Genomic DNA, 19,750 nt, shown 5'->3' on the forward strand with positions numbered 1-19,750 from the left:
AGGAGGGGATCACTATTTAAAAAATATAGTAGTCCCCTTAATCAGCGGTTTCCCTTTCTGTAGTTTCAGTTACCTAAGGTCAACTGCAGTCCAAAAATATGAAATGGAAAATTCCAGAAATAAACAATTCATAAGTTTTAAATTCTGCACCGTTCTGAGTAGCAGAACAAAATGATGAAATCTCCTGCTGACCCGCTCTGTCGCGCCTGGGACATGAATCATCCTTTTGGCCAGTGTATCCATGCTGTATACACTACCCACGTGTCAGTATAGGATAAAACATAGTATATATGGGGTTTGGTACTATCTGTGGTTTCAGGCATCGACTGGGGGTCTTGGAACGTATCCTCCATGGATAAGGGGGGGCTACCGTACTCCTTTAGTTACTCTACAGTTATTAAGGGTCCCTCCCTTAGCCCCAGACTAAGGGAAGGTTTCTTTCTCCTAGGAGTACAAAGATTTAGGGTGTTTGAGGGCTCTAGTTAAGAATTTTGGCTTGCTTTTTAATGTAACATAGCCACGTGGTTCATAAGTAACTTGGAGACCAGGACCTGTCATACTGAAAGTAAGTGTTCTTAACTTTTCTGCTGAATAAACACTAAAAAGTTCCCAGATTCCTGCGGTCTGTCTCCTGCACGGCTGGTCACATGGTGTGTTTGAAATGAATACTCGCTGGCTCCCCGCCTGAGTGAGGACCCTCTGTGCCCCTCCCTTCCTCAGTCCTCCCACCAGGCATCTGTGCGCCCATCGAACCCAGCCAAGTTCCACGCTGCCTTTCTGGTCCCATCCTGGCAGCTGCCATGTATCTCGTCCTGAGGGTGCCACCCCTGACCAAGTTCTCCAGATTCAGGATAGGGCAGGCTCTGGCCTTTGACCTTGGACTCATCACAAAAGTAATAATAGTAGGGCTTCCCTGGTGGCGCAGTGGTTGAGAGTCCGCCTGCCGATGCAGGGGACACGGGTTCGTGCACCGGTCCGGGAGGATCCCACATGCCGCGGAGCGGCTGGGCCCGTGAGTCATGGCCGCTGGGCCTGCGCGTCCGGAGCCTGTGCTCCGCAACGGGAGAGGCCACAAAAGTGAGAGGTAATAATAGTAATAGCAGCAGTGGAGGAGCAGAAACCACACTTATTAAGCATCTACCATGTGTCCAGATCCGGGCCGGGCACTCTTCTATCTTGGCTACTTGTTTCTCCCAACAGCCCTGCAGAGGATACTGAAGTTGAGAAGAGTGAGGTGTTTGCACAAGGTCACCCTGCTAGAAAGTGGCAGGATTCCACCAAGGTCTGAATGACCTCCAGGTGCTGCTTCTCCTATCACGTCACACTGCCTTGGTGATGCTCCTTTTGTCCTGACCCCGAATGACCAGCTGGGTTCCTCTGGACATGGGAGATGTCACAACTCTCGGGCCATGGGGCAGGGGGGGAGGCAGCTGCCTGGGGCCACCGCGCTGCTCTGACTTGCTTGAGATGTCAGCATCACCACATGGGAGCCAGAGGGGCCCTGTGCTTCCTGCTGGGCCCACCATGACGTCCTGGACAGAGATGGACAGCCCAGTTGGATGTCGCACAGGAAGCATGGAGTTCTATCCCTGCTTCTTCAAGGCTCCTCGAAGCTGAAGAGGAGGGGTGCAGAGAGTAGAGGGTGCAAAAACAAGCCCTAGCAAGTCTAGCTGGATTCGCTCTTGATTTAAGCAAACACTGAAGCCTGGAGCTGTCCGAAGACGAGCGGGACTTGCCTGTGAGTCGGTGAGCGTTCTGTCACTGCAGTGGATGTCACAGCATTAGATGAGATGGGAGTTGGATATCCAGACCTCAAACACCGTGCAAAGGTGCTCAGGCTCGTGGGAGGGGAGCTAGGCATGGTGTTGCCCCAGAATCCCCCCTAGCTTGGCATTGAGCCCTAACTGTTTACAAAGAGGGTTTCTGCAGCCACCACAAAGTGTTTGTGCAGCATTGCTTGGCCACGCAAGGCAGAGGCTGTCCTAGGTGGACTCTGGAAGAAACTGCTTGCTCTTCCCCCAGTCAGCACTCAGCTGAGACACAGGGGAGGACGGTAAGTAGGGAGAAGGGAAGGCTGAAGTTTGCTTCTCCCCAGGTGGGCCCATGTTCTAGGCAGAATGTTGAATGAATCCAGGAAATGACAGCCTTACTCAGGATCAAGCTCGTGAAGCCCCTTGGGGTAGCTTCTCCTTCCTGATTTGCTAAAATAAGTGAGAGCACGTGGGGCTGAGAACAAGGCACATACAAGGGGAGTGGCAGTGTCGCCTCGGTTGCTCAGGAATTAGACCCAGCAACTAGTCCCAGCTTGAGGAGAGGCAAAGTGGGTAACTAGTCTGCTACAAGATGGTATGAATTCCCTTCCTGCCTCTGGAGATGAGGAATCTATGGTGAGGTAGGGTGAGGGCTCTGGGTTAGGTGAGAGCCATGCCAGTCCTCAGGGATGCTTCTGAGGCCCACATCAAGTCCCCAGAAACTGAGAAGGTACCACCATTGCCGGGGACAGGGCAATGTGACAGAAAGAGCACGAGGCTTGAAGTCATAAGGCCTGAGTTTGCTCCTGATTTTGTATGTACTGGCTGTGCAGCTCTGGGTACATTTCTTTCCTGTCCTGAACAGATGGAACGCTCCATCCCCTGGGCAGCCCTGCATGAACCCTGACCCAGATCACGGGCGGGGCAGCCCCTGACACCTAGGATCTACTCCAGAAAGTGAGCTGCATAGAATATTCTTAGCGTCTTTAGCTCCTGCTTGTTGAGGGTTTGGTGGGGCTGACAAAGGAAGAGCCATTCAGGTTTTGCATTTTTTTCTTCCTCAAGCCATCCTAGAGCAATTATTGTTACTCTTATTCTCCTTTTTTTGCCTTTCCAAGGGGGATTTTGCTATTGAATTTAATAAACTGTTAAAACACAGGAGTCACGAAGTTCCTGTCTTCTTCCTATCTGGAGGTCCTGTTTGTCTGCCCATGGGGAGGGAGCGAGGCCAGCTTGACCAAGCCCCATCAGCACAGCCATGACACCCACTGTGGGTTACACCGAGATGCTGGAGAATGCCCCACCAGCCAAATCCCTGGGAAAGGATGGGCCCTGTGTCCAGGAATGGTCACCAGCAGCCTGGAAAGCCTTACAAAATCAACCAGAGTGCAATTCGCTGAACAACTCCCTCGCCTCCAGCCTTGCGGGCCCTGCCTGCGTAGCGGGCTCCTCCTCAGCGGGCCTTTGAGCAGAACTTAACAGGTGGCAGAAGGCAATTCCAGATGCCAGCCTCCTCTCCCACGTTCCTCTGGCCACATTTGCTGGTTTTAATGACACGGAGCTGAGGTCTCCTTCCCTGCAGGCCAGATAGCTTATGCCGACATGGAGGAGGCCCTCTGGTCGCCTTCTGCTCCCATCTCAGCAGCTCCTAGCCGCTAATGAAAGCTTTTATCACCACAGGGCTGATGCCAGGAGTAGAAAGGACCGGCTGTGCGCCAGCCCTAGCGTGTGTGTGCCTCCGTGTTCGCACGCGTGTGCTGGGAGAGCTCAGAGGCGGCTGCAGCTTTGGCAAGATCAGAAGACCAGTAGCCAGGAATTGGCCTGCCCTAGGCTGCCACCACAAATTAAGTGGCTCACGTGTCGCTTCCTGTGTCCCTTTCATTCCTGCAGCTCATAGATGAAAAACTACTTCCATGTTTTGGACGGGGGAGGAGATTGAGGGAAGCCCATTTCCCTACCCGCCCCCCCCAGCCTTGTTCTGTCCTGAGAACATGGCATAAACTATTCTAGTCACAGGCAGGCTATTCAAATAAAATAGAACTTCAAGCCACACTGGGCTTGTTGAGACATTCAGGCTTCTAGGATGTGTGAAAGGCAGGGGAGGGGTGGAGACGGCCCCTGCCACTCTCCCGTCCTTCTTATTACCAGCAGCTGCAATGCTAAACACATCCCAGTGTGTCTCCCAGCCACGGCGGAGGCCAGCAGTTCTGACAGCAAGCGAGCGCAGGAAAGCCACCGTGAGGCTCCCCTCCCCAGAGGCAACTTTAATTATTTGAACTGGAGCTCAGCAAAATAAAAATAAAATAAAATCGGAATATATCATAAGTGGTGCCTCACTTTCCCGCAGGGAATAGCTGGTGGTAGGTGGGCGGGGCAGGGCTGGGCGGAAGTCTTTAAATATTCAAGCCCCTCGTGCAAGCGTGCAGGCCGGGGTGGACGCAGCGTGTGCACTGAGAGCAGACAGTGGAGAGAGGCAGCTGGCTGCGGTGCTGCAGGGGTCTGGAGGGAGGAGGCCGGAGCTGGAGGGCTTCTGAGTGCTCTGCAAGCTGGTTGGCACAAAGACACACCCTGGCTCTGTCTCCATTGTCGGTGGGCACCTGACCCGGCTCCACGCGGGCTCTGAGAGGTGCTCTCCCAGCCCCTTCTGTCTCCACCATGTCTGTCCCCCGCCCTGTCATTTCTGCCCCCTTCTGTGACTCATCTTTCTAAAAGGCAAATCACAGCACATTCTTTGGAGTCCCAGGTAATGGAGGACAAGTCTCAGCATGGGCTCAGAACGAATTTCGGTCACAACTGGCAAGGACGCCTATGGCCAGTCACTCTTAAGTCTCATCCAAATCACCAAGTGTGGGGTTTGAAAATGCAGATCCCCGGGCCCCTGTCAGTTACGTCATTCAGGATGTCTGGGGTGGGTCCCAAGAATCTGCATTTGTCATGTTTTCCAAGTGACCGCAGCTGGAGAAACCTAGGCCTACTAGTTCGCTTACAGCTAGATTTCCAAGGAAAGGCATCGAAGGCGACACCAATTCCCCTATGGAACCCACTGACGACTGTGGGGTTTCTTGGAGTATTTTGAGCTATTCTGCAATTACTTCAGCTCCCTGGAGGCCATGGAGCAGGACTGTTAGGGTTTAGAGAAGATGCTCAGTGGTGGGTGTCAGCCTGGAGCTCAGCTCACCCAGCCGCCTGCTCCCGTGGGCCCGCCCCTCATCAGAGACCTTCACCCCTGGCTCTATCCGGTGTCCACCTTCCTGCACTATGGCCCCACAGCCATGGAGGCCTCTTTAGGGCTGGGGGGTTAACCTCACACAGTCTCACACAGCAATGCAACATCCGTTTCCCCGTCGCTGACATTCAGCCAGCCGGAGAGGTGGAAATCAACTTCCTGCCTTCAGCATTTAGGATTCGAGTGAAATAGATGGCAGGGCTTACGAACCTGGAAATGCATATTTCTATCTTGGTCATTTATTTTTCTGATGAAAACATTTCCCCCAACGTTGGGAATTCAAAGACCCATCAGCCTGAGATGAATAGTCTGAAACCCGAATGCGAAATAACTGAGCTGATCGCGGACTGGACTCATTGCTTTCCCTTCACTCCTTGTGCTGAGCCAAGTTCTGGAAAAGGGCAGGAAATAGCGGAAACCGCCCAGAGCAAATGTGACTGGAGGAATAACAGAACAGGCCAGTAAAACAAAACACCTGTTGAAGCTATTGATCAACCCAAAGGTTATTAGAGAAATGATGAAGTATTAGAAAAATACCAGTTTTACCTTAACATTTCTTTTTCTGAAATCAGCCTCATATTAAATCCAGTGAAGAATAAATTTAAAGATGGAATGCTTTTAAGGATCCCCCTCACCTCTCAGATGGGCCAACCAACTCTCCTCATTTAGATTTCTTCTTAAGAAGCTCCCTTTCTAGGTGCTGCTCTGTGGCACCCGAGAGATATCAATGATGACTGAGTAATTCCATCATCTGCACCGGAAAGCGTGGTTTCTCAAATACAATTTAACATAATGACTCTATTTATTTGTGCCCTGACTTCTTCAAGAAAGGATTTAAGGTGGCTCACAGAGATACACAAAACCTAGTCAGATAACATAAACTAGGAGAGGGTAAGGAAGATGGGGCAAACGTAGAGTTATAAAATTGAACCAGGAGTAAGGCTGCTACAAACCACACAGCATGAACCCCTATTTGCCTACTGGGTAAAGCATCAGATTTAATCTGACCATTCTTCTGATTAAAAAAAAATCATTGATACATCTCTTCCATTCTTTTTTTTTTATGTTTGTGGGTTTTTATTTCACAAAAAGCCTGGAGGGCTTGAATTTGCCTGTACCCCTAAGCAGGGGGAGGCTCTTTCCTGCATCTCTGCTGGTCAAAGCCCCACCTGCCTGGGATTGCTGGCAGCCCCTCAGAGGGGAAGCGAACCTAGTCAGTTTCACAATGCCCACTATTTCAAAGGGAACAAATTGCTCCAAGGGCACAGAGCTTTTCCTGAAATGAAGCCAGAAAGGTGTTTCACCTGTGAGTTTCCAGAAAGAGAGGACAGACGAATCTAAACTCTGTGCTGGCTTTCTACTGGGTGCAAGGCGTTGACGCAGTGCTTGGTGGGAGTGCAGAGAAGCACAGGCACGGCCCGGCTCTCCAAGAGCATGGAGGCAGGTTTTTGGCTAAGTCCTCTTCGTCTCCCCCTTTCTCCTTTGCATAATTATACAGGGTACCAGAGACTGTTGGTTAACTATTGTAGTACCTACGTTGTGCCAGGCCTTGTGATAAGCCCTTTACATATATTAACCTATTTAAGCCTCACCTCCTTGGGGTAGGCACTCTTATTGTCTCTACTTTCCAGGTGGGGAAACTGTGGTCCTGAGAGGTTATTAGCTGATCAAACAAATTGTACAGCCAGTCAGTGATGGAACCTGACTTGGACTTAGGTAGTTGATTCCAGAGTCCACGAGCTTCATCACTGGGCCCTGCTGGGGTCTAGCACATCTCCTGGTCCCTAGAGAATGTGACCTTGTGTTAAGAATCATGGCACCTTCAGTCTTCACATTAAAGAGGTAACAGCTACACGAACCATTTGGTTAAGTGGCTCTGGAGGTACCTCACTGAATGCCATTGATGCCTTAGAGAAATTTATGTAAGTCAAAGTTTTGATGTTCTATAATACTTAAAATGTATAATAAGAGATTGACATTTTTAAAAAGGATTCTGTAGCAAGTCGCTGTTACCCTCCCCTGCTGTGCCTTGGAAATACTTTTTGGTTTTGTTTAAATCAAGGTCCTATTGCAAATAGTTCAGTGAAGCTGAGTATGGTGTTTAAGGTAAGATTCTCTGCAGATGGGACTTTACCACGTTGGTGGGTACTGTCTGCCTACAAGTTGGCTCAAATGGCCCTCTTGTCCTCCTGCAAGAGAACAGGCAGCCCGACCGTCAGGTTACTTTGCTCATCTGAGTGGGTTCATCTGGAAGTGCCCAGAGGTGGGAGGAGAAGGCAGAGAACTAGAGAAACAGTGAGACTTGCCTCGCATGGAGAGTTCTTCATCGGTGCAGGAAACGTAGCGCTGGTCACCGTAGCACTTTCAGAGGTGGGGGCATCGGTGGTGCTGAGCAACAGGGCGTGGCCTGGGCAGAGAGGAAAAGAGTCAAAGACGCACCAACCTCGCACACTGAAGGGCCTCGGGGTGCAGGGTTAATGGGCCCTCCACCATGCTTCTCTAGCCTCAGGACATCTCTAAGGATACAGGTTTTCTGCGGCCTCTAATGGAGAAGACAGCCTGCTGACCATTGTCTACAAAACTTGGCTCATGCAAAGGTCTTCATTCCAAATTGCCTGCAATGTCCCAGCACCATACATCTGGGTTACTGCGTCCTTGATCTCCCAAGGTCACCAGCTTTAGCCCCTAGTCCGGGAGCAGCCTCAAGTATGCTGGACTCCCCCAGGCCCACCCCTGCCCCCCGTATCCAGTCATGCCAGCGCTTTGCCCTCCAATGGTCTCTAAACCTTCACTGTCTTCTTCCCCCTCTCCGGAGCCCAGGTCATCCTGTGCCCCATGTCCTGACCAGGAAGACTCATTTATTGTTTTCTAAGCACTGACCTGCCTGAAAACCTGGCAGAACATGAGCCCCAGCCCCACGTGGTGGTGGGAAGAAGCATCTGCAAATCTCCAGGAGTATTTTGTAGCTGGTAGGTGCTATGGAGATGGGGCCAGAGTGAGCTGACGACTTTTTAGGGGCCTCAGAGAACCCCAAGTAGGAATTCAGTCCTTCATTTCTATTTTTCTCTCTTAGCAAAGTCTTTATAGAGTTACTACCAAGTAACAAATTCAGGTGGGTCCAGAGCTGAGTAACTAGGCCAGGCCAGAAATCTTAGAAAGCACCCTGCCCATCCTTGAGGGGACATCAAGTGGCTGGGGTTATGTGACCCTGCAGAGAAAAGGCCTTTCGTGGTCGGTAGGTCATGATGGTTGTCTTCGAATATCTGAAGGGCTGCCTCTGCGGGAGAGGGCGTAGTCCAGTTCTGTGGGGTTCCAGGAGACAGAAATCAGGGCCAATGAGTAGAATTAACAGAGGGGTGGGGCTCGACGAAGAAAAGCGGTGTTTGATTCTGACCTGTTAAACAATGGAAAGGGCTACTTTTGGAGGCAGTGAGAGCCCTGTCACTAGAGGTATTCAACAGAGCGGTGAGGAGGCCGGGAGGAGAAGCAGGCGCTCTTGGCCTCCACGTCTGGGGAGGGCCCTGCAGCACTCCCCCGTGGTGCCATGACTCAGCCTCCGTATTCACGGGGCCCAAAGCCAACTCACTAGATGCAGCCAGCTCCGGGGACCGAGGACAGGACTGCACGGGCTCTGAGACCCTCAGTGGTTGATCTGGACATTGTCTTCTCTCACATTTATCATTATCATGAATCCTTAAAGGAATCTGTAGGATGTATGATCGTTGCTTGGAAAGAGAGAAATTTTGGTACAAGGGACTCTAGCTCCACAAAGAGCAGGTAGATACAGGGGAGGGGAAGGGAGAGAGACACCCCTGCCCGCCATCCTGCAGAGAAGTGGGCCCCAGGGCCTGCTCAGTCCTAGCAGCTGTGTACAGACCTAGGATAGGCCCATGGCTGGGTGGTCTGGCCTCTCCAGCAGCCCAGCTCTTGGAGATATGCTGGCCTCACAGACCTCCTCTGATCCCGAGGCCAGTTCCTCCGGGCGTGGAGTCAGCCCCGCCCAGCATGGGTGGCATCTCTTGGGTGTGTGGAGGCCCTCTGCCCCTCTGGCAGTCAAGCAGGGACTCTAATGAGGGGAGGGTGGGAGTTGCCAGCTGCAGCTGGATGCGGGATTGGGGGGGTATGACTGAGGAAGGAGGGCCGCAGGCAATGGTCTAGATATGGGGCAAGGTTCCCAGGGCACAGTTCTGGGGCAAATGACGCAACGGCCTACCTGAACCTTAGCTTCCCTGGTCATAAAGAGGGCTACAGTTTTCCTTATCTCTCAAGGATTTCTGTTCCTGATGCGTAATAGGTTTCAGCAAACACTTGTCAAATGAATGGATTATTATTATTGTTGCTTTTATTCTTATCTTTCAGCTAATCCTTGATCAAATTTCTCATTTTAAGGATCAAAAGGTGACATTAGCCTTGGCTTGATTCAATCATTCTAACGCTCAAGAGAGTGTGAAGAGGGAATTGTGTAGGTGTACCCCAGGGCAGGTCCTTGGGGGAGGTCCAGTGCCTCTGGGGTGGTGCCCCAAGTCTATTGTCTGGCCAGGTGGGCACCAGGGGAAGGGAAGAGAGGGTGGTACCTTGGTGGTCCTGGAACCGGGCATCCTTTAAGGTCCTGACTTGCCACTGGGGCGTGTGGGGTGACAGTGAGCTTTGGGTCCAGCCACAGAATCCATCCTCGAAGTTGCAGTAAAAACCAGCAGGGAGTTTACCTTCAGGGAGAGCACAGGGGTACAGTCATTTCCGGGACTGCTAAAGGCAAAATATGCCAACAGCAAGTAAAGTTAGCCAGGCATGACCATCCTCGTTAATGACAGCTCCCCAGCCAGACCCTCAATGTCTAATCATGCTCATAGTGAAGAGAAGCCCAATCCCTAACTTGTACGTGTGCTGGTTTATACTTTTCTGATCTTCAGAAAATAATAATATGGGGTACTGCTAACCCAGTTTTATATATGAAAAAGCAGAGGCTCAGAGATGTTAAGCAACCTGACCAAGGTCACACAGCCGACAGGTAACCCAGCTGGGATTTGAACCCAGCTCTTCTGCTTTTAAATTCTATGCTCTTTATACAGATCCACCATGAACATGATCCTAGAAAAGCCAGTGTGTAACTCACTGAAATTCATTTCTAATGGCACAATGATAAGAGTGTGGTGGTGGCAGTGGTAGTGTTGCCTGGGGGCTGGTTGGTTTGGGTCCCTCAAATCACCCCTGCGTGCAGAGACACATATTGCTCAAAACTATCTATTTGCTCCCCTTCATTTCCCAACCCCCTTGCAGTTAAGTGAAGCCACATGGCTAGTTCTGGCCAATGACACGTGAGTGGAAGTGTTGTGCATCTCCTGTGGATTGAGGCTGTGAAAAGCCCTGGTGTCATTTTCAGACTCTCTCTTCTGCTAAAGCAGCCAAGGAGAGTTCTCGTTCCTGGGGCTGCTGCATGATGGTGGCACTTCTGCCAGCAGGAGAGACTCCAAGGAGTAGAGGCCCCTCCCACCCCAACCCTTAGTGGACAGGTGCTGTAAATGTTATGTTAAGCCACGGAAATCTGGGGATGGTTTATTACTGCCGCATAACCTAGCCTCTCCTGACTAAGCAATCCCAGTCCCTGGGGCCTCTTTATATCATCTGTTGGCTCAGCATAAAGGGCCCTGTTAACGCTTTTCTCTACATCAGCCCGACCTCAGGTCCCATTAAAGAGGTCACAGTCAGTTCTATACACCATATATTTCCCCACTGCCCACAGAAGGAGGAGGACAGGAGGAGAGGGGTAGAGAGAGCTCCCTTGCTCCAGTTTACTTGGAGAATGGCTGCAGGGAAGGCTCTCAGCCCCGAGGAGCTAGTGGGCCATTCCAGGCGGCTACCCTGATAGTACCCAACAGCCCCGGCCAGGCCTGTCTCCACACAGCAGCTCTCGAGCCGGACCCACCGCTCTCAGTGTCCTTCCTCTGTCTCAGCCTTCTTGGCAACAGCAGGCTGACAAAGACGGCCCTACCGCTTCCTGGCTGTGACAGCACCTTAGTGAATTATTACTCATTTCTCCCTGATTCTCTGTGCATTTCACACAGAGGCAGAATTATAAATTAAAACAGGCTGTCACTGACTTTGAGCATCTCTTCCCATTTATACCCCCCTGAAGAAATCATCCCCCTCGCAAGCGCCGCATGTTCCCCTGATTAAAAATCCAAAAACTAAGGAGATCTTTCTATTTTATTTTTTATGCCCCCCTCAAGGGATCTCACATTCACTTCTTTAGCAAAAACTAACTGGTAGCTGGAAGTGACCTTCCACAAAGCGTCCTTCACACATACGCTTTAAACTGAACACCGTAATGGAAGATTCTAGCAGGCAATGGGCCCCTGGTAGAAGGAAGAGGCAGGGCTGAGCTGGGTCCTGCACAGTGTGTCATTCCCTCCTTACCCTTTTAGGAGGTAGAGGCAGAGAACTTAGCCTGGCTTATGGGTGTTGGTACCTCATCAGAACCGGACACCTGGGCTCTGGTCCTGGCCTCACTGCTTTCCGCTCTGTGACCTCAGGTAAGTCACTTCCTTCCTCAGAGCCTCAGCTCCCTCATCTATACAGTGGGGTAAGATTACTGTATATTTTGAAGGGCTGTTTTGAGGACAAAGTAAGGGAGAGAGTGTGGAAACATTCTGCAAACAGAGTTGAGCAAACATAGAGCGGCGGTGGCATTATTAATGATCACTCATACCCGGGACAGGGAAACTTAGCAGCAGGGGAGAGGCTGAAACTGCCAACACTGCCCTAGAGGCAGAGCCAGGTCCCTCAGCTGCCTCTCCGGAAATGCCTATGCCTCCCGCTGAGACAGGAATGAGGAAAGTCACTGGCACTCTCCACCTTCTGGAGGCCCGTCCTTGTCCCAGCTTGACAAAGGGTCCAGGGTGAGCTGGGAGTGGGAGCCCCTTTCTTTTTGGCTGACTGAATAAAAGGAGACGAGGTAGGCAAAAATAGTTAGGTCAACGGGCAATTTACGTGCCAATTAAAACCTTGAAGGGTGGGCAGGAGTGCCGAGAGGATTTCCAACACTGTAAGCACATCAGGGCATGTGCTCAGCAAGACCAGTCCTGAGGACGATGGTGGGGTGGGTACCAGCACCGAGCCCTCGGCAGATCAGGCCGGGTTGGGGAAATTGCTGGGAAGTCCACTGCTGAGCAGTGTTGGCGCCCAGTGTCGCGTCTAAGGTGTCACCCCCTTTGATCGCCTGCTCAGTGCTTGGCACACTGTAGGACCTAAATACTTATTTGCCGAATGACATGGGAGTGGGTTCAGTCTCCTAACCCTTTGCCACTCAAAATGTGGTCCAGGGACCAGTCACATTTGCATCACCTGTGAGACTGTTAGACGTGCAGAATCTCAGGTCTCTCCTTCCTACTTCCCGACCAAGTGAATCAGAATCTGCATTTTTAATGCTCTGCAGGTGACTCCTTTGCACCTTCATGTCTGAGAAGCGCTGCTCTAACCCACCCCCTTCTTGGGCTGCAGCCAGTTATTTTGTTGGCTGGATGGCCAAATCGGCTGTGTGTGGGTCAATCAATCCCAGAACATTTGGCACTTATGACACCTGATTCCACTCTAAGAGACACAAATTGATAGAGTCATAGAGATGTGACCTTAGCACCAGCTGCCAGGAGCTGCCAACTATAAACTCCAGGCCAGATGACACTACTTCTTTTCCTTCCTGTGTGACAACGTTGTTAACAATTTTTTTTTTTTTTTTTTTGCGGTACGCGGGCCTCTCACTGCTGTTGCCTCTCCTGTTGCGGAGCACAGGCTCCGGACGCGCAGGCTCAGCGGGCATGGCTCACAGGCCCAGCCGCTCCGCGGCATGTGGAATCTTCCCGGACCGGGTCACAAACCCGTGTCCCCTGCATCGGCAGGTGGACTCTCAACCACTGCGCCACCAGGGAAGCCCCGCTGTTAACATTTTTGATAAATATGTGTTATACATTTCCTTGAAAAATATAGAGTCATGGGAAAAGTGCTAGAAGAAATACATCAAAATATTATGGTTATCTCTGAATGTCTGAGAGGGAGGCTTATGGGTAATAATTATTTTCTCCTGTGTACTTTTTTGATTTTCCAAATGTTTTACAACCAACATGTTTTACTTTACAATAAAGAAATAAACTTAAAAAAAACCCTGTTTTTGCCTGATAGGAAGCGTATGCCCACCAAACCGATGAGATTATTGACTACGTGGAGGGGGACTGAGCTGCCTGCAATACTGAGAGAGTCAATGACCCAACCAAGGGATGAAGCGGGGCCACCTGACCCTTTTCTGGGGCACTGCATGCCGTCGAGGCCATTGCTCAAGACACACAGGGAACCTTGAAGACACCCTTCAGTGGGTTACAGCATCCTGGAATGTAAACATGGATCGGCAATGTTTAATTAGAAAGAGAAGGTGTGCGGTGTATGGTGTGTGGGCTTGGAGGACGGGGTGTGAACGGATCGGATGGAGAAGGGCAAGGGCGGTACCACCTCCATTTCAGGTCCCCTACTTATCCCAGCCAGAAATGTCCCACAAGGTTGCGTCTGGTAAGCTGAATGAGCTCTAGTGTGTGCGTGTAATTCCTTCCAGAGAAAATGTGGGGAGCTGAGGCTGGGAGTTGACAGGATACAACCTACGTTTCCCCTCCAAATTCTAGCCGTGGCAGTTTTTGGTTGAAAACTCTCGCTCAAGATTACTGACCCTCATGGGGGTTCCTTAGAAGACCTGGACATCCCCAACAGGCTTAAAGTGACCATTGCTCAGAGAAAATGTTCTAACAGGTTCCAGACCACCTGGGAAGGACCAAGTGAGGTCAAGAGCATTGCCCTTAATGCATCATGGGCGTCAGCACGTCAGCGGGCATCATGTTCCAATTCATATTAGAAGCGAGGAAAGTGAGGCCTAGAGGGTGGAGACGAATGATCTGAGTATCCCCCAGAAGAGCCCTGGACCTTCCCTGCCTTTTCCTCGTCCCTTCATCCTGGGTAGATATGCAGTGAAGGCTGTGCTAGAAACTGCTGGAAACTCACGAAACAAGTGAAACTGGCTTGCAGTGATTAAGAGCATGGGCTTTGGAATCAGACTGGGTCTGAATCACTGCTCAGCCACTGGCTAACAGTCTGATCATGGACTAATCTGGTTCCTCATCTGTAAGATGGGCATAATAGCATCACATAGGATTGCTGTGAGGGTGAAATAAGTTAACGCATGAAGAGTGTTTGGAGCAGCTCCTGGCATATAGAAAATACTCAATAATGTTAGCTGTTACTATTATTATTGTTGTTGTTATTTTCATGGGGATGGTTTCCAGAATCAACATCAGCCAGTGTGGTAGGGAAAACAGCAAAAATGCCAGAGAGAGTGGGGTGCCCAAAAAGGAAAAGGATACTTACTGAGTACTGCCAAGCTCAGAGTGGCCAAAAGAATCCTCCTTCTAACTGAACTCCCCTTCCCTTCTTGCAACCGATTTCTGTAGCAAAGAGCTCCATGGGGGTGTTCTTCAGGGCGGAGTGGTCATTCTGACAGCTGGTCAGAACAGCTTTTCAAGTGTGGCTGAAAAGCCTTCTGGGCTCCAGGCGCCTGCTTTCCTTACTGGGACCAGGCTGCCCTCAAGCTTGGAGTTGGTTCTAAAAACACATTAATGGCAAGCCCTGAAATGGTGGGAAAGTGCCCTAAGTCCACAATAATGGGCTGGATCCTGCAGGCTCCAAGCTCTAATCATGGCTCTGTTCCTGACATGCTGTGTGACCCTGAACAAATCAATTACCTTCTCTGTGCTTTCATTTCCCCAGTTGTAAATCAGGACATGGACTCCCTGACCTGTGTCTCAGCTGGGAAGTGGGTATCAAAAACTTTAAAAAGGCCAAAGCAAAGTCACACAGCTCAGAGGCACTGCTGGAAATAATACAGAGACAAATAACTAGAGAGACACACAGACAGGTCCCTGTCCAGGGCAACATGGGCAGGCCTAGCTTCCCCTTGGTCCATGTGTGTAGTGAGAGCTCCGAGAGGAAGCCAGGAGCAGAACAGTGCGGAACAAGCAAAGGGCTTTACCTGCAACTCTTTACTGAGCTTTATCTGACCAACCACTATTCCATGATTATTGGAAAACTTCATTGGAAAGTTTTGTATAAAAAGGACGATTTTCAAATTGAAAAATGGATTTCTTTATAGTTTCATTTAAAAGGGAATAAATAAAACCTTTCTTTCCCTAAGGGAAGATCTGTCCTCCAAATGACCTGGGGGACACTGTTACCTTCTTAAAAGCTATTTGGCAGGTCACAGCATCTTGGGGCCGGTGTATCTGAGGGGAGGGGCATTTGTTGGGTGTCCGAGCTCCACAGCACCCCCGGCTGCTGCATCCTTTCCCAACCACAACACCTTTGTTTCACTCCCTGCCCCTGTGTTGGATTTACAGCACTACAAGGACAGATGCCGTGTTACTTGTCCCTGCTCCAGTTTACTTTTTAGCTCATTATATATGTGTGCTAGAAGTGTCCGTGGTTTCCCTGGAAAAAACTTCTAGAGTGTTTACTCCTTGCCAGGAAGCAGCTGAGAACACTGTTTTCAAGTGTAGGGAGCACTGTGCTGGGAGTCTAACTCTGCCCCTAACTACCAGTGCGACCTCAGCAACCGGCTTCCTCTAGGGAACCCAGGTTTCCCAACGCATTTATTCATTTTGATCAACAAAGAGTCAATGAGCACCTATGCTGTGCCAGAAATCGTTTGAGATCTTGGTATGGGGAAGAGTACCAGGCCCACTCTGTCCACAGTGAGGGAGAGAGACATGGAAGCCACCTCCATGAAATGTGACGGATGCACACCCACTAGGATAGCTAACATAAAATGGCAGATAGGGCTTCCCTGGTGGCGCAGTGGTTGGGAGTCCGCTTGCTGATGCAGGGGACGCGGGTTCACGCCCCAGTCCGGGAAGATCCCACATGATCCCACAAGATCCCACAAGATCCCCGGGAAAAGCTCTCTCACGGCTGGGCCCGTGAGCCATGGTCGCTGAGCCTGCACGTCTGGAGCCTGTGTTCCGCAACGGGAGAGGCAACAGCAGTGAGAGGCCCGCGTACCGCAAAAAAAAAAAAAAAAAAAAAAAAGGCAGATAAAGAGTAAGTTTTGCTGAGGATATGGAGAAATGGGAATCCTTACACAATACTGGTGGGACTGTCAGATGGTATAGCCATTCTGGAAAGCAGCTTGGAAGTTCCTCCAAATGTTAAATATAGAGTCACCACCCGACCCAGCAATTCTACTCCTAGGTAGGAAATTGCATTTCCAAGAGAAATGAAAACATCTGTCTACACAAAAACTCATACATGAATGTTCACAGCAGCATTTTTCATAATAGCCAAAAAGTGGAAACAACCCAAATGCCCATCCGTTGATGAATGGATAAACAAAATGTGGTACAGCCGTACAATGAAATATTTTTTGGCGATAAAAAGGAATGAAGTACTGATATATTCTACAGCACGGATGGGCCTCAAAAACATTGCGCTAAGTGAAAGAATTAATCATGAAAGACCTCATATTATATGATTCCATTTATATGAAATGCCCATCTGTAGAAACAGTGAGTAGATTAGTGGTTACTTAGGGCTAGGCAGTGGGTGAGGGGGTCGGTGGGGGGAGGGATTGGAGGTACACGGGGAGAGATTGCGAGGGGTTTCTTTTGGGAGTGATAAAAATGTTCGAAAATTAGATTGTGGCGATGGTTGCTCAGTTGTGACTACACTAAATCGTACACTTTAAACGAGTGAATTGTATGGTATGTAAATTATATCTTTAAAAAGCTGTTAAAAAGTAACGAATGTTACGGTGCATGGATTCCAGGGGGCGGGTTCCAGAGGGAGAAGAAGCAACTATACTTGTGGGAAATGGTCAGAAGAGGCTTCCCAGAAGGACTGACTCTTGAGGTGAGTCTTGAAGGAGCAGATATGACTTAAGATGGGAAAGGGCATTCTGGGGAAGGGATAGGACACAAACAAAGCCAGGGAGGTGTGAGGGAGCTGAGAGGTGGTTTGATATGGCTGGAGCTGGGGTACACGGAAGGTTGTGGGGAGCAGGGAGGCAGCTGGGTGATGAAAGAAAGGCTTAAAATGTGACGGAGGTCCTGGCGTAGAGGGCTTCTCATGTCACGTTAGAGTTGGGCTTTAGTCTGCACTTTTTCTCTATACATGAGGCTGTTGAGAGCAAAACTTACAAGATCTTGCTTGGTTCTTAATTATATGCTGTTTCTAGACCATGGGTCTTAGCCCTGTGTTTTGAAGACTGTGTAGCTTTTGAAAGTTGCCACCAGAAGGACACAAGTGGCCCTGGTCATAAGGGAGGTCATTCAAGCCTCTGATGGTGGGGGAAGGAGGGCATGTGGGCATGGGTGGGGCAGGGCGGGCGAAGCAGCCCCATCTACTCACTGCACAGCTGGCCCTCATCTTCTCCCTGGGCACAGTCCCGGTGGAAGTCGCAGGCCTGCCCGAGCTGGAGGACTGTTCCGTTCCAGCAAGTGAAGGAACTCTGCAAGGCCATCTTGGAGCCCGGGGATGTTCCTGCAGAGCACACAGAGACACATGACACTGGTCAGCTTGGGTGGTCCCGTGGGAAGGCTGCGGGGAGAGCATCCCTCCCACGCCGTTCACATCTCAAGGTCTGAGACTACCCCATTTTAATCTGGCCGAAACCAGGGTCAACACCAGGAGGCTAAGAGGAAGTCAAAGCCCTAGCCCCCCGGCCCCCTGGCTGTGATGTGAGTAGTAGAGTGGGCCGAGGTTTGAGCCATGTTCCCCAACACTTTGGGGTCCTCCAACCCACGGCTTTAGTGTGCCAGGTGGACAGCTACAGGTGGAGTCTCATCTGCACACAGACAGCTTTCCCCTCAAGGTCAAATTTGGGGTACCAACAGGCATATCTGGTCCAGTATATCGTCCCCATGCACTTGACCCCAGATTCCACCACTGGAGTGACTAAAACACACAGCACTTCCTGTTTTGAAATGAAAAGAACGCCGTCGTAAGAGCAGGGCTCTGGGCCCTGGATCGGCTCCTCCATGAATGGCTGTGTGATGCTGACCCTGTTCCTTCTCTTTCTGGCCCCCTGTCTCCCCATCTACAAAAGGAGGGGTTTTGATGGTATTTCCAAGGTCTTGTCCAATTCTGAAATTCTTAGATAAGTCACATTATCCAGTGGAGGAAGGGAGAGGGGGCAGTTTATAGCAAACATATTAGCAGATATTTGCTTTTGTATCAAGAATGATGAGTTATGATAATTTATTAACCTGTGACCTCAGAGAGCCAAGCTTCAGCTGGCCTGGCCCAGCCTGCCTACTGAATGGGTCCCTTGCCTGGGGACCGCCTAGCAAGGGCCTGGCTGGTGTTTCTGACTGTGCCTCCTGATACCCAGCCTCGGTTGGTATGGGATGGGGGAGCCTCTAGCCCCTGTGGAGATGAGAGGGCAGGGCCCACCTGGGTTGACCTCCTATCCCCACCCCCCAGGTCTGGCTGCCTTGCTCTCTGTCCTATTTCCTAGCTCTATCCCGATGGTAGCTAGTGCCTCAACAGTCCTCCCACCCCCATACTACCTACCTCAATGCTCAGCTGGGTGGTGGAGAGGATGAACCAGGACCCTCACTTGGCCAAGCCCCACAGCTTCTCTGGGCCTCACATGAGGGGCGGGCTTCTTTAACCCTGGCTGTGAAATTAGACTCTTCTTTACTAAGTTTTATTTTAATAAAACCTTACAGCTGGTTGTGATGTGGGACTCTCCAGGTTAGATGATCTTTAAAATTCCATGATTTTCTGGTTCCCAACAGCACTGAAACTAACATCAAGTCCAGCCTCTTTACTTCTAGAATCTCTCTGTATACCTCAGCCCATCTGGTTCTGTAAAGAAGCCAGGCAAGTCTTAATAGTGTCCATTTCCTAAGTGGGGAAATGGAGTCAGAGTGGTTAAGTGACTTGCCTAAGGTCACACAGCTGATAAGTGGGATTTAGACCCAGCTTGTCCGACTGCAAAGCTGGCCTCTCCATCTCATGGAAGGGGGTGTTGGAGGTGGCCCTGGGCCCTCTTTCACAGGCTAGTCCAGATAAGGCTCAATGTGTCAGCTTATGGCGGATGGCTACCTGGCATTGTCAGACCAGCCTCCAGCCTGGCTGGGCGTTCTCAGTAGTTCCTGGGCATGGGAAACACAGGCCCTTCTGCTTTCAGGGAATCACATCCAAACCCTTTAACCTGTTCTTAAAGGTCCTTTGTGATGTGGGCCCAAATTTCCTTTCCTGTCTCACCTCTCTCTGTCTCTCCCCATGAACGCTGTGCTCTAGATGCATCTGGCATTGGTTCGTTGCAACCTGGCACTAGAACACACGTGTATGCTCCCATCTTCTCCACTAAGCTGCTCGAGTCTCTGTGTGTTCCCAGCCCTAGCCAGTGCCTGGCCCCTGGGAGGGTTCACAAAAGCCCTGCACATTAGGTTATATGGCTGAATAATGCTGTGTCCCCCCACCCTGCCCCAATACCCATATCCTAATCCCCCAAACCTGTGAATATGTTACTTTATGTGGTGAAAGAGACTACTGGTGAGATCAAGACAAGGATCATGAGGTGGGAGATTATCCTGCTTATCCAGGCGGGCCCAATATAATCACAGGGTTCTGATAGGAGGGTGACAAGAAGGTCAAAGTACGAAGTAGACCTGGTGATAGCAGCAAGAGTTTGGAGTAATGTGAGGAAGACGTCAACGTATTTAGGATAATAAGAAAAATTCTC

The 19,750-nt window shown here is 50.4% G+C and overlaps 1 protein-coding gene across 1 annotated transcript in view; it reads right to left on the reverse strand.

Moving 5' to 3' along the window:
* The window catches only part of ALK (ALK receptor tyrosine kinase), a gene marked incomplete at both ends in the record, with an annotated part of 718,218 nt that overhangs the window by 113,485 nt on the left and 584,983 nt on the right, over positions 1 to 19,750 (reverse strand). The window contains 3 exons of the mRNA XM_082851437.1: positions 7,284 to 7,384; positions 9,552 to 9,683; positions 17,407 to 17,538. Coding sequence (XP_082707563.1) covers positions 7,284 to 7,384; positions 9,552 to 9,683; positions 17,407 to 17,538 — 365 coding nt within the window. The remainder of the gene's footprint in view (positions 1 to 7,283; positions 7,385 to 9,551; positions 9,684 to 17,406; positions 17,539 to 19,750) is intronic.

This window comes from Leucopleurus acutus (genome assembly GCF_964270905.1).
Source record: "Leucopleurus acutus genome assembly, chromosome: 12".
Taxonomy (NCBI): domain Eukaryota; kingdom Metazoa; phylum Chordata; class Mammalia; order Artiodactyla; family Delphinidae; genus Leucopleurus; species Leucopleurus acutus.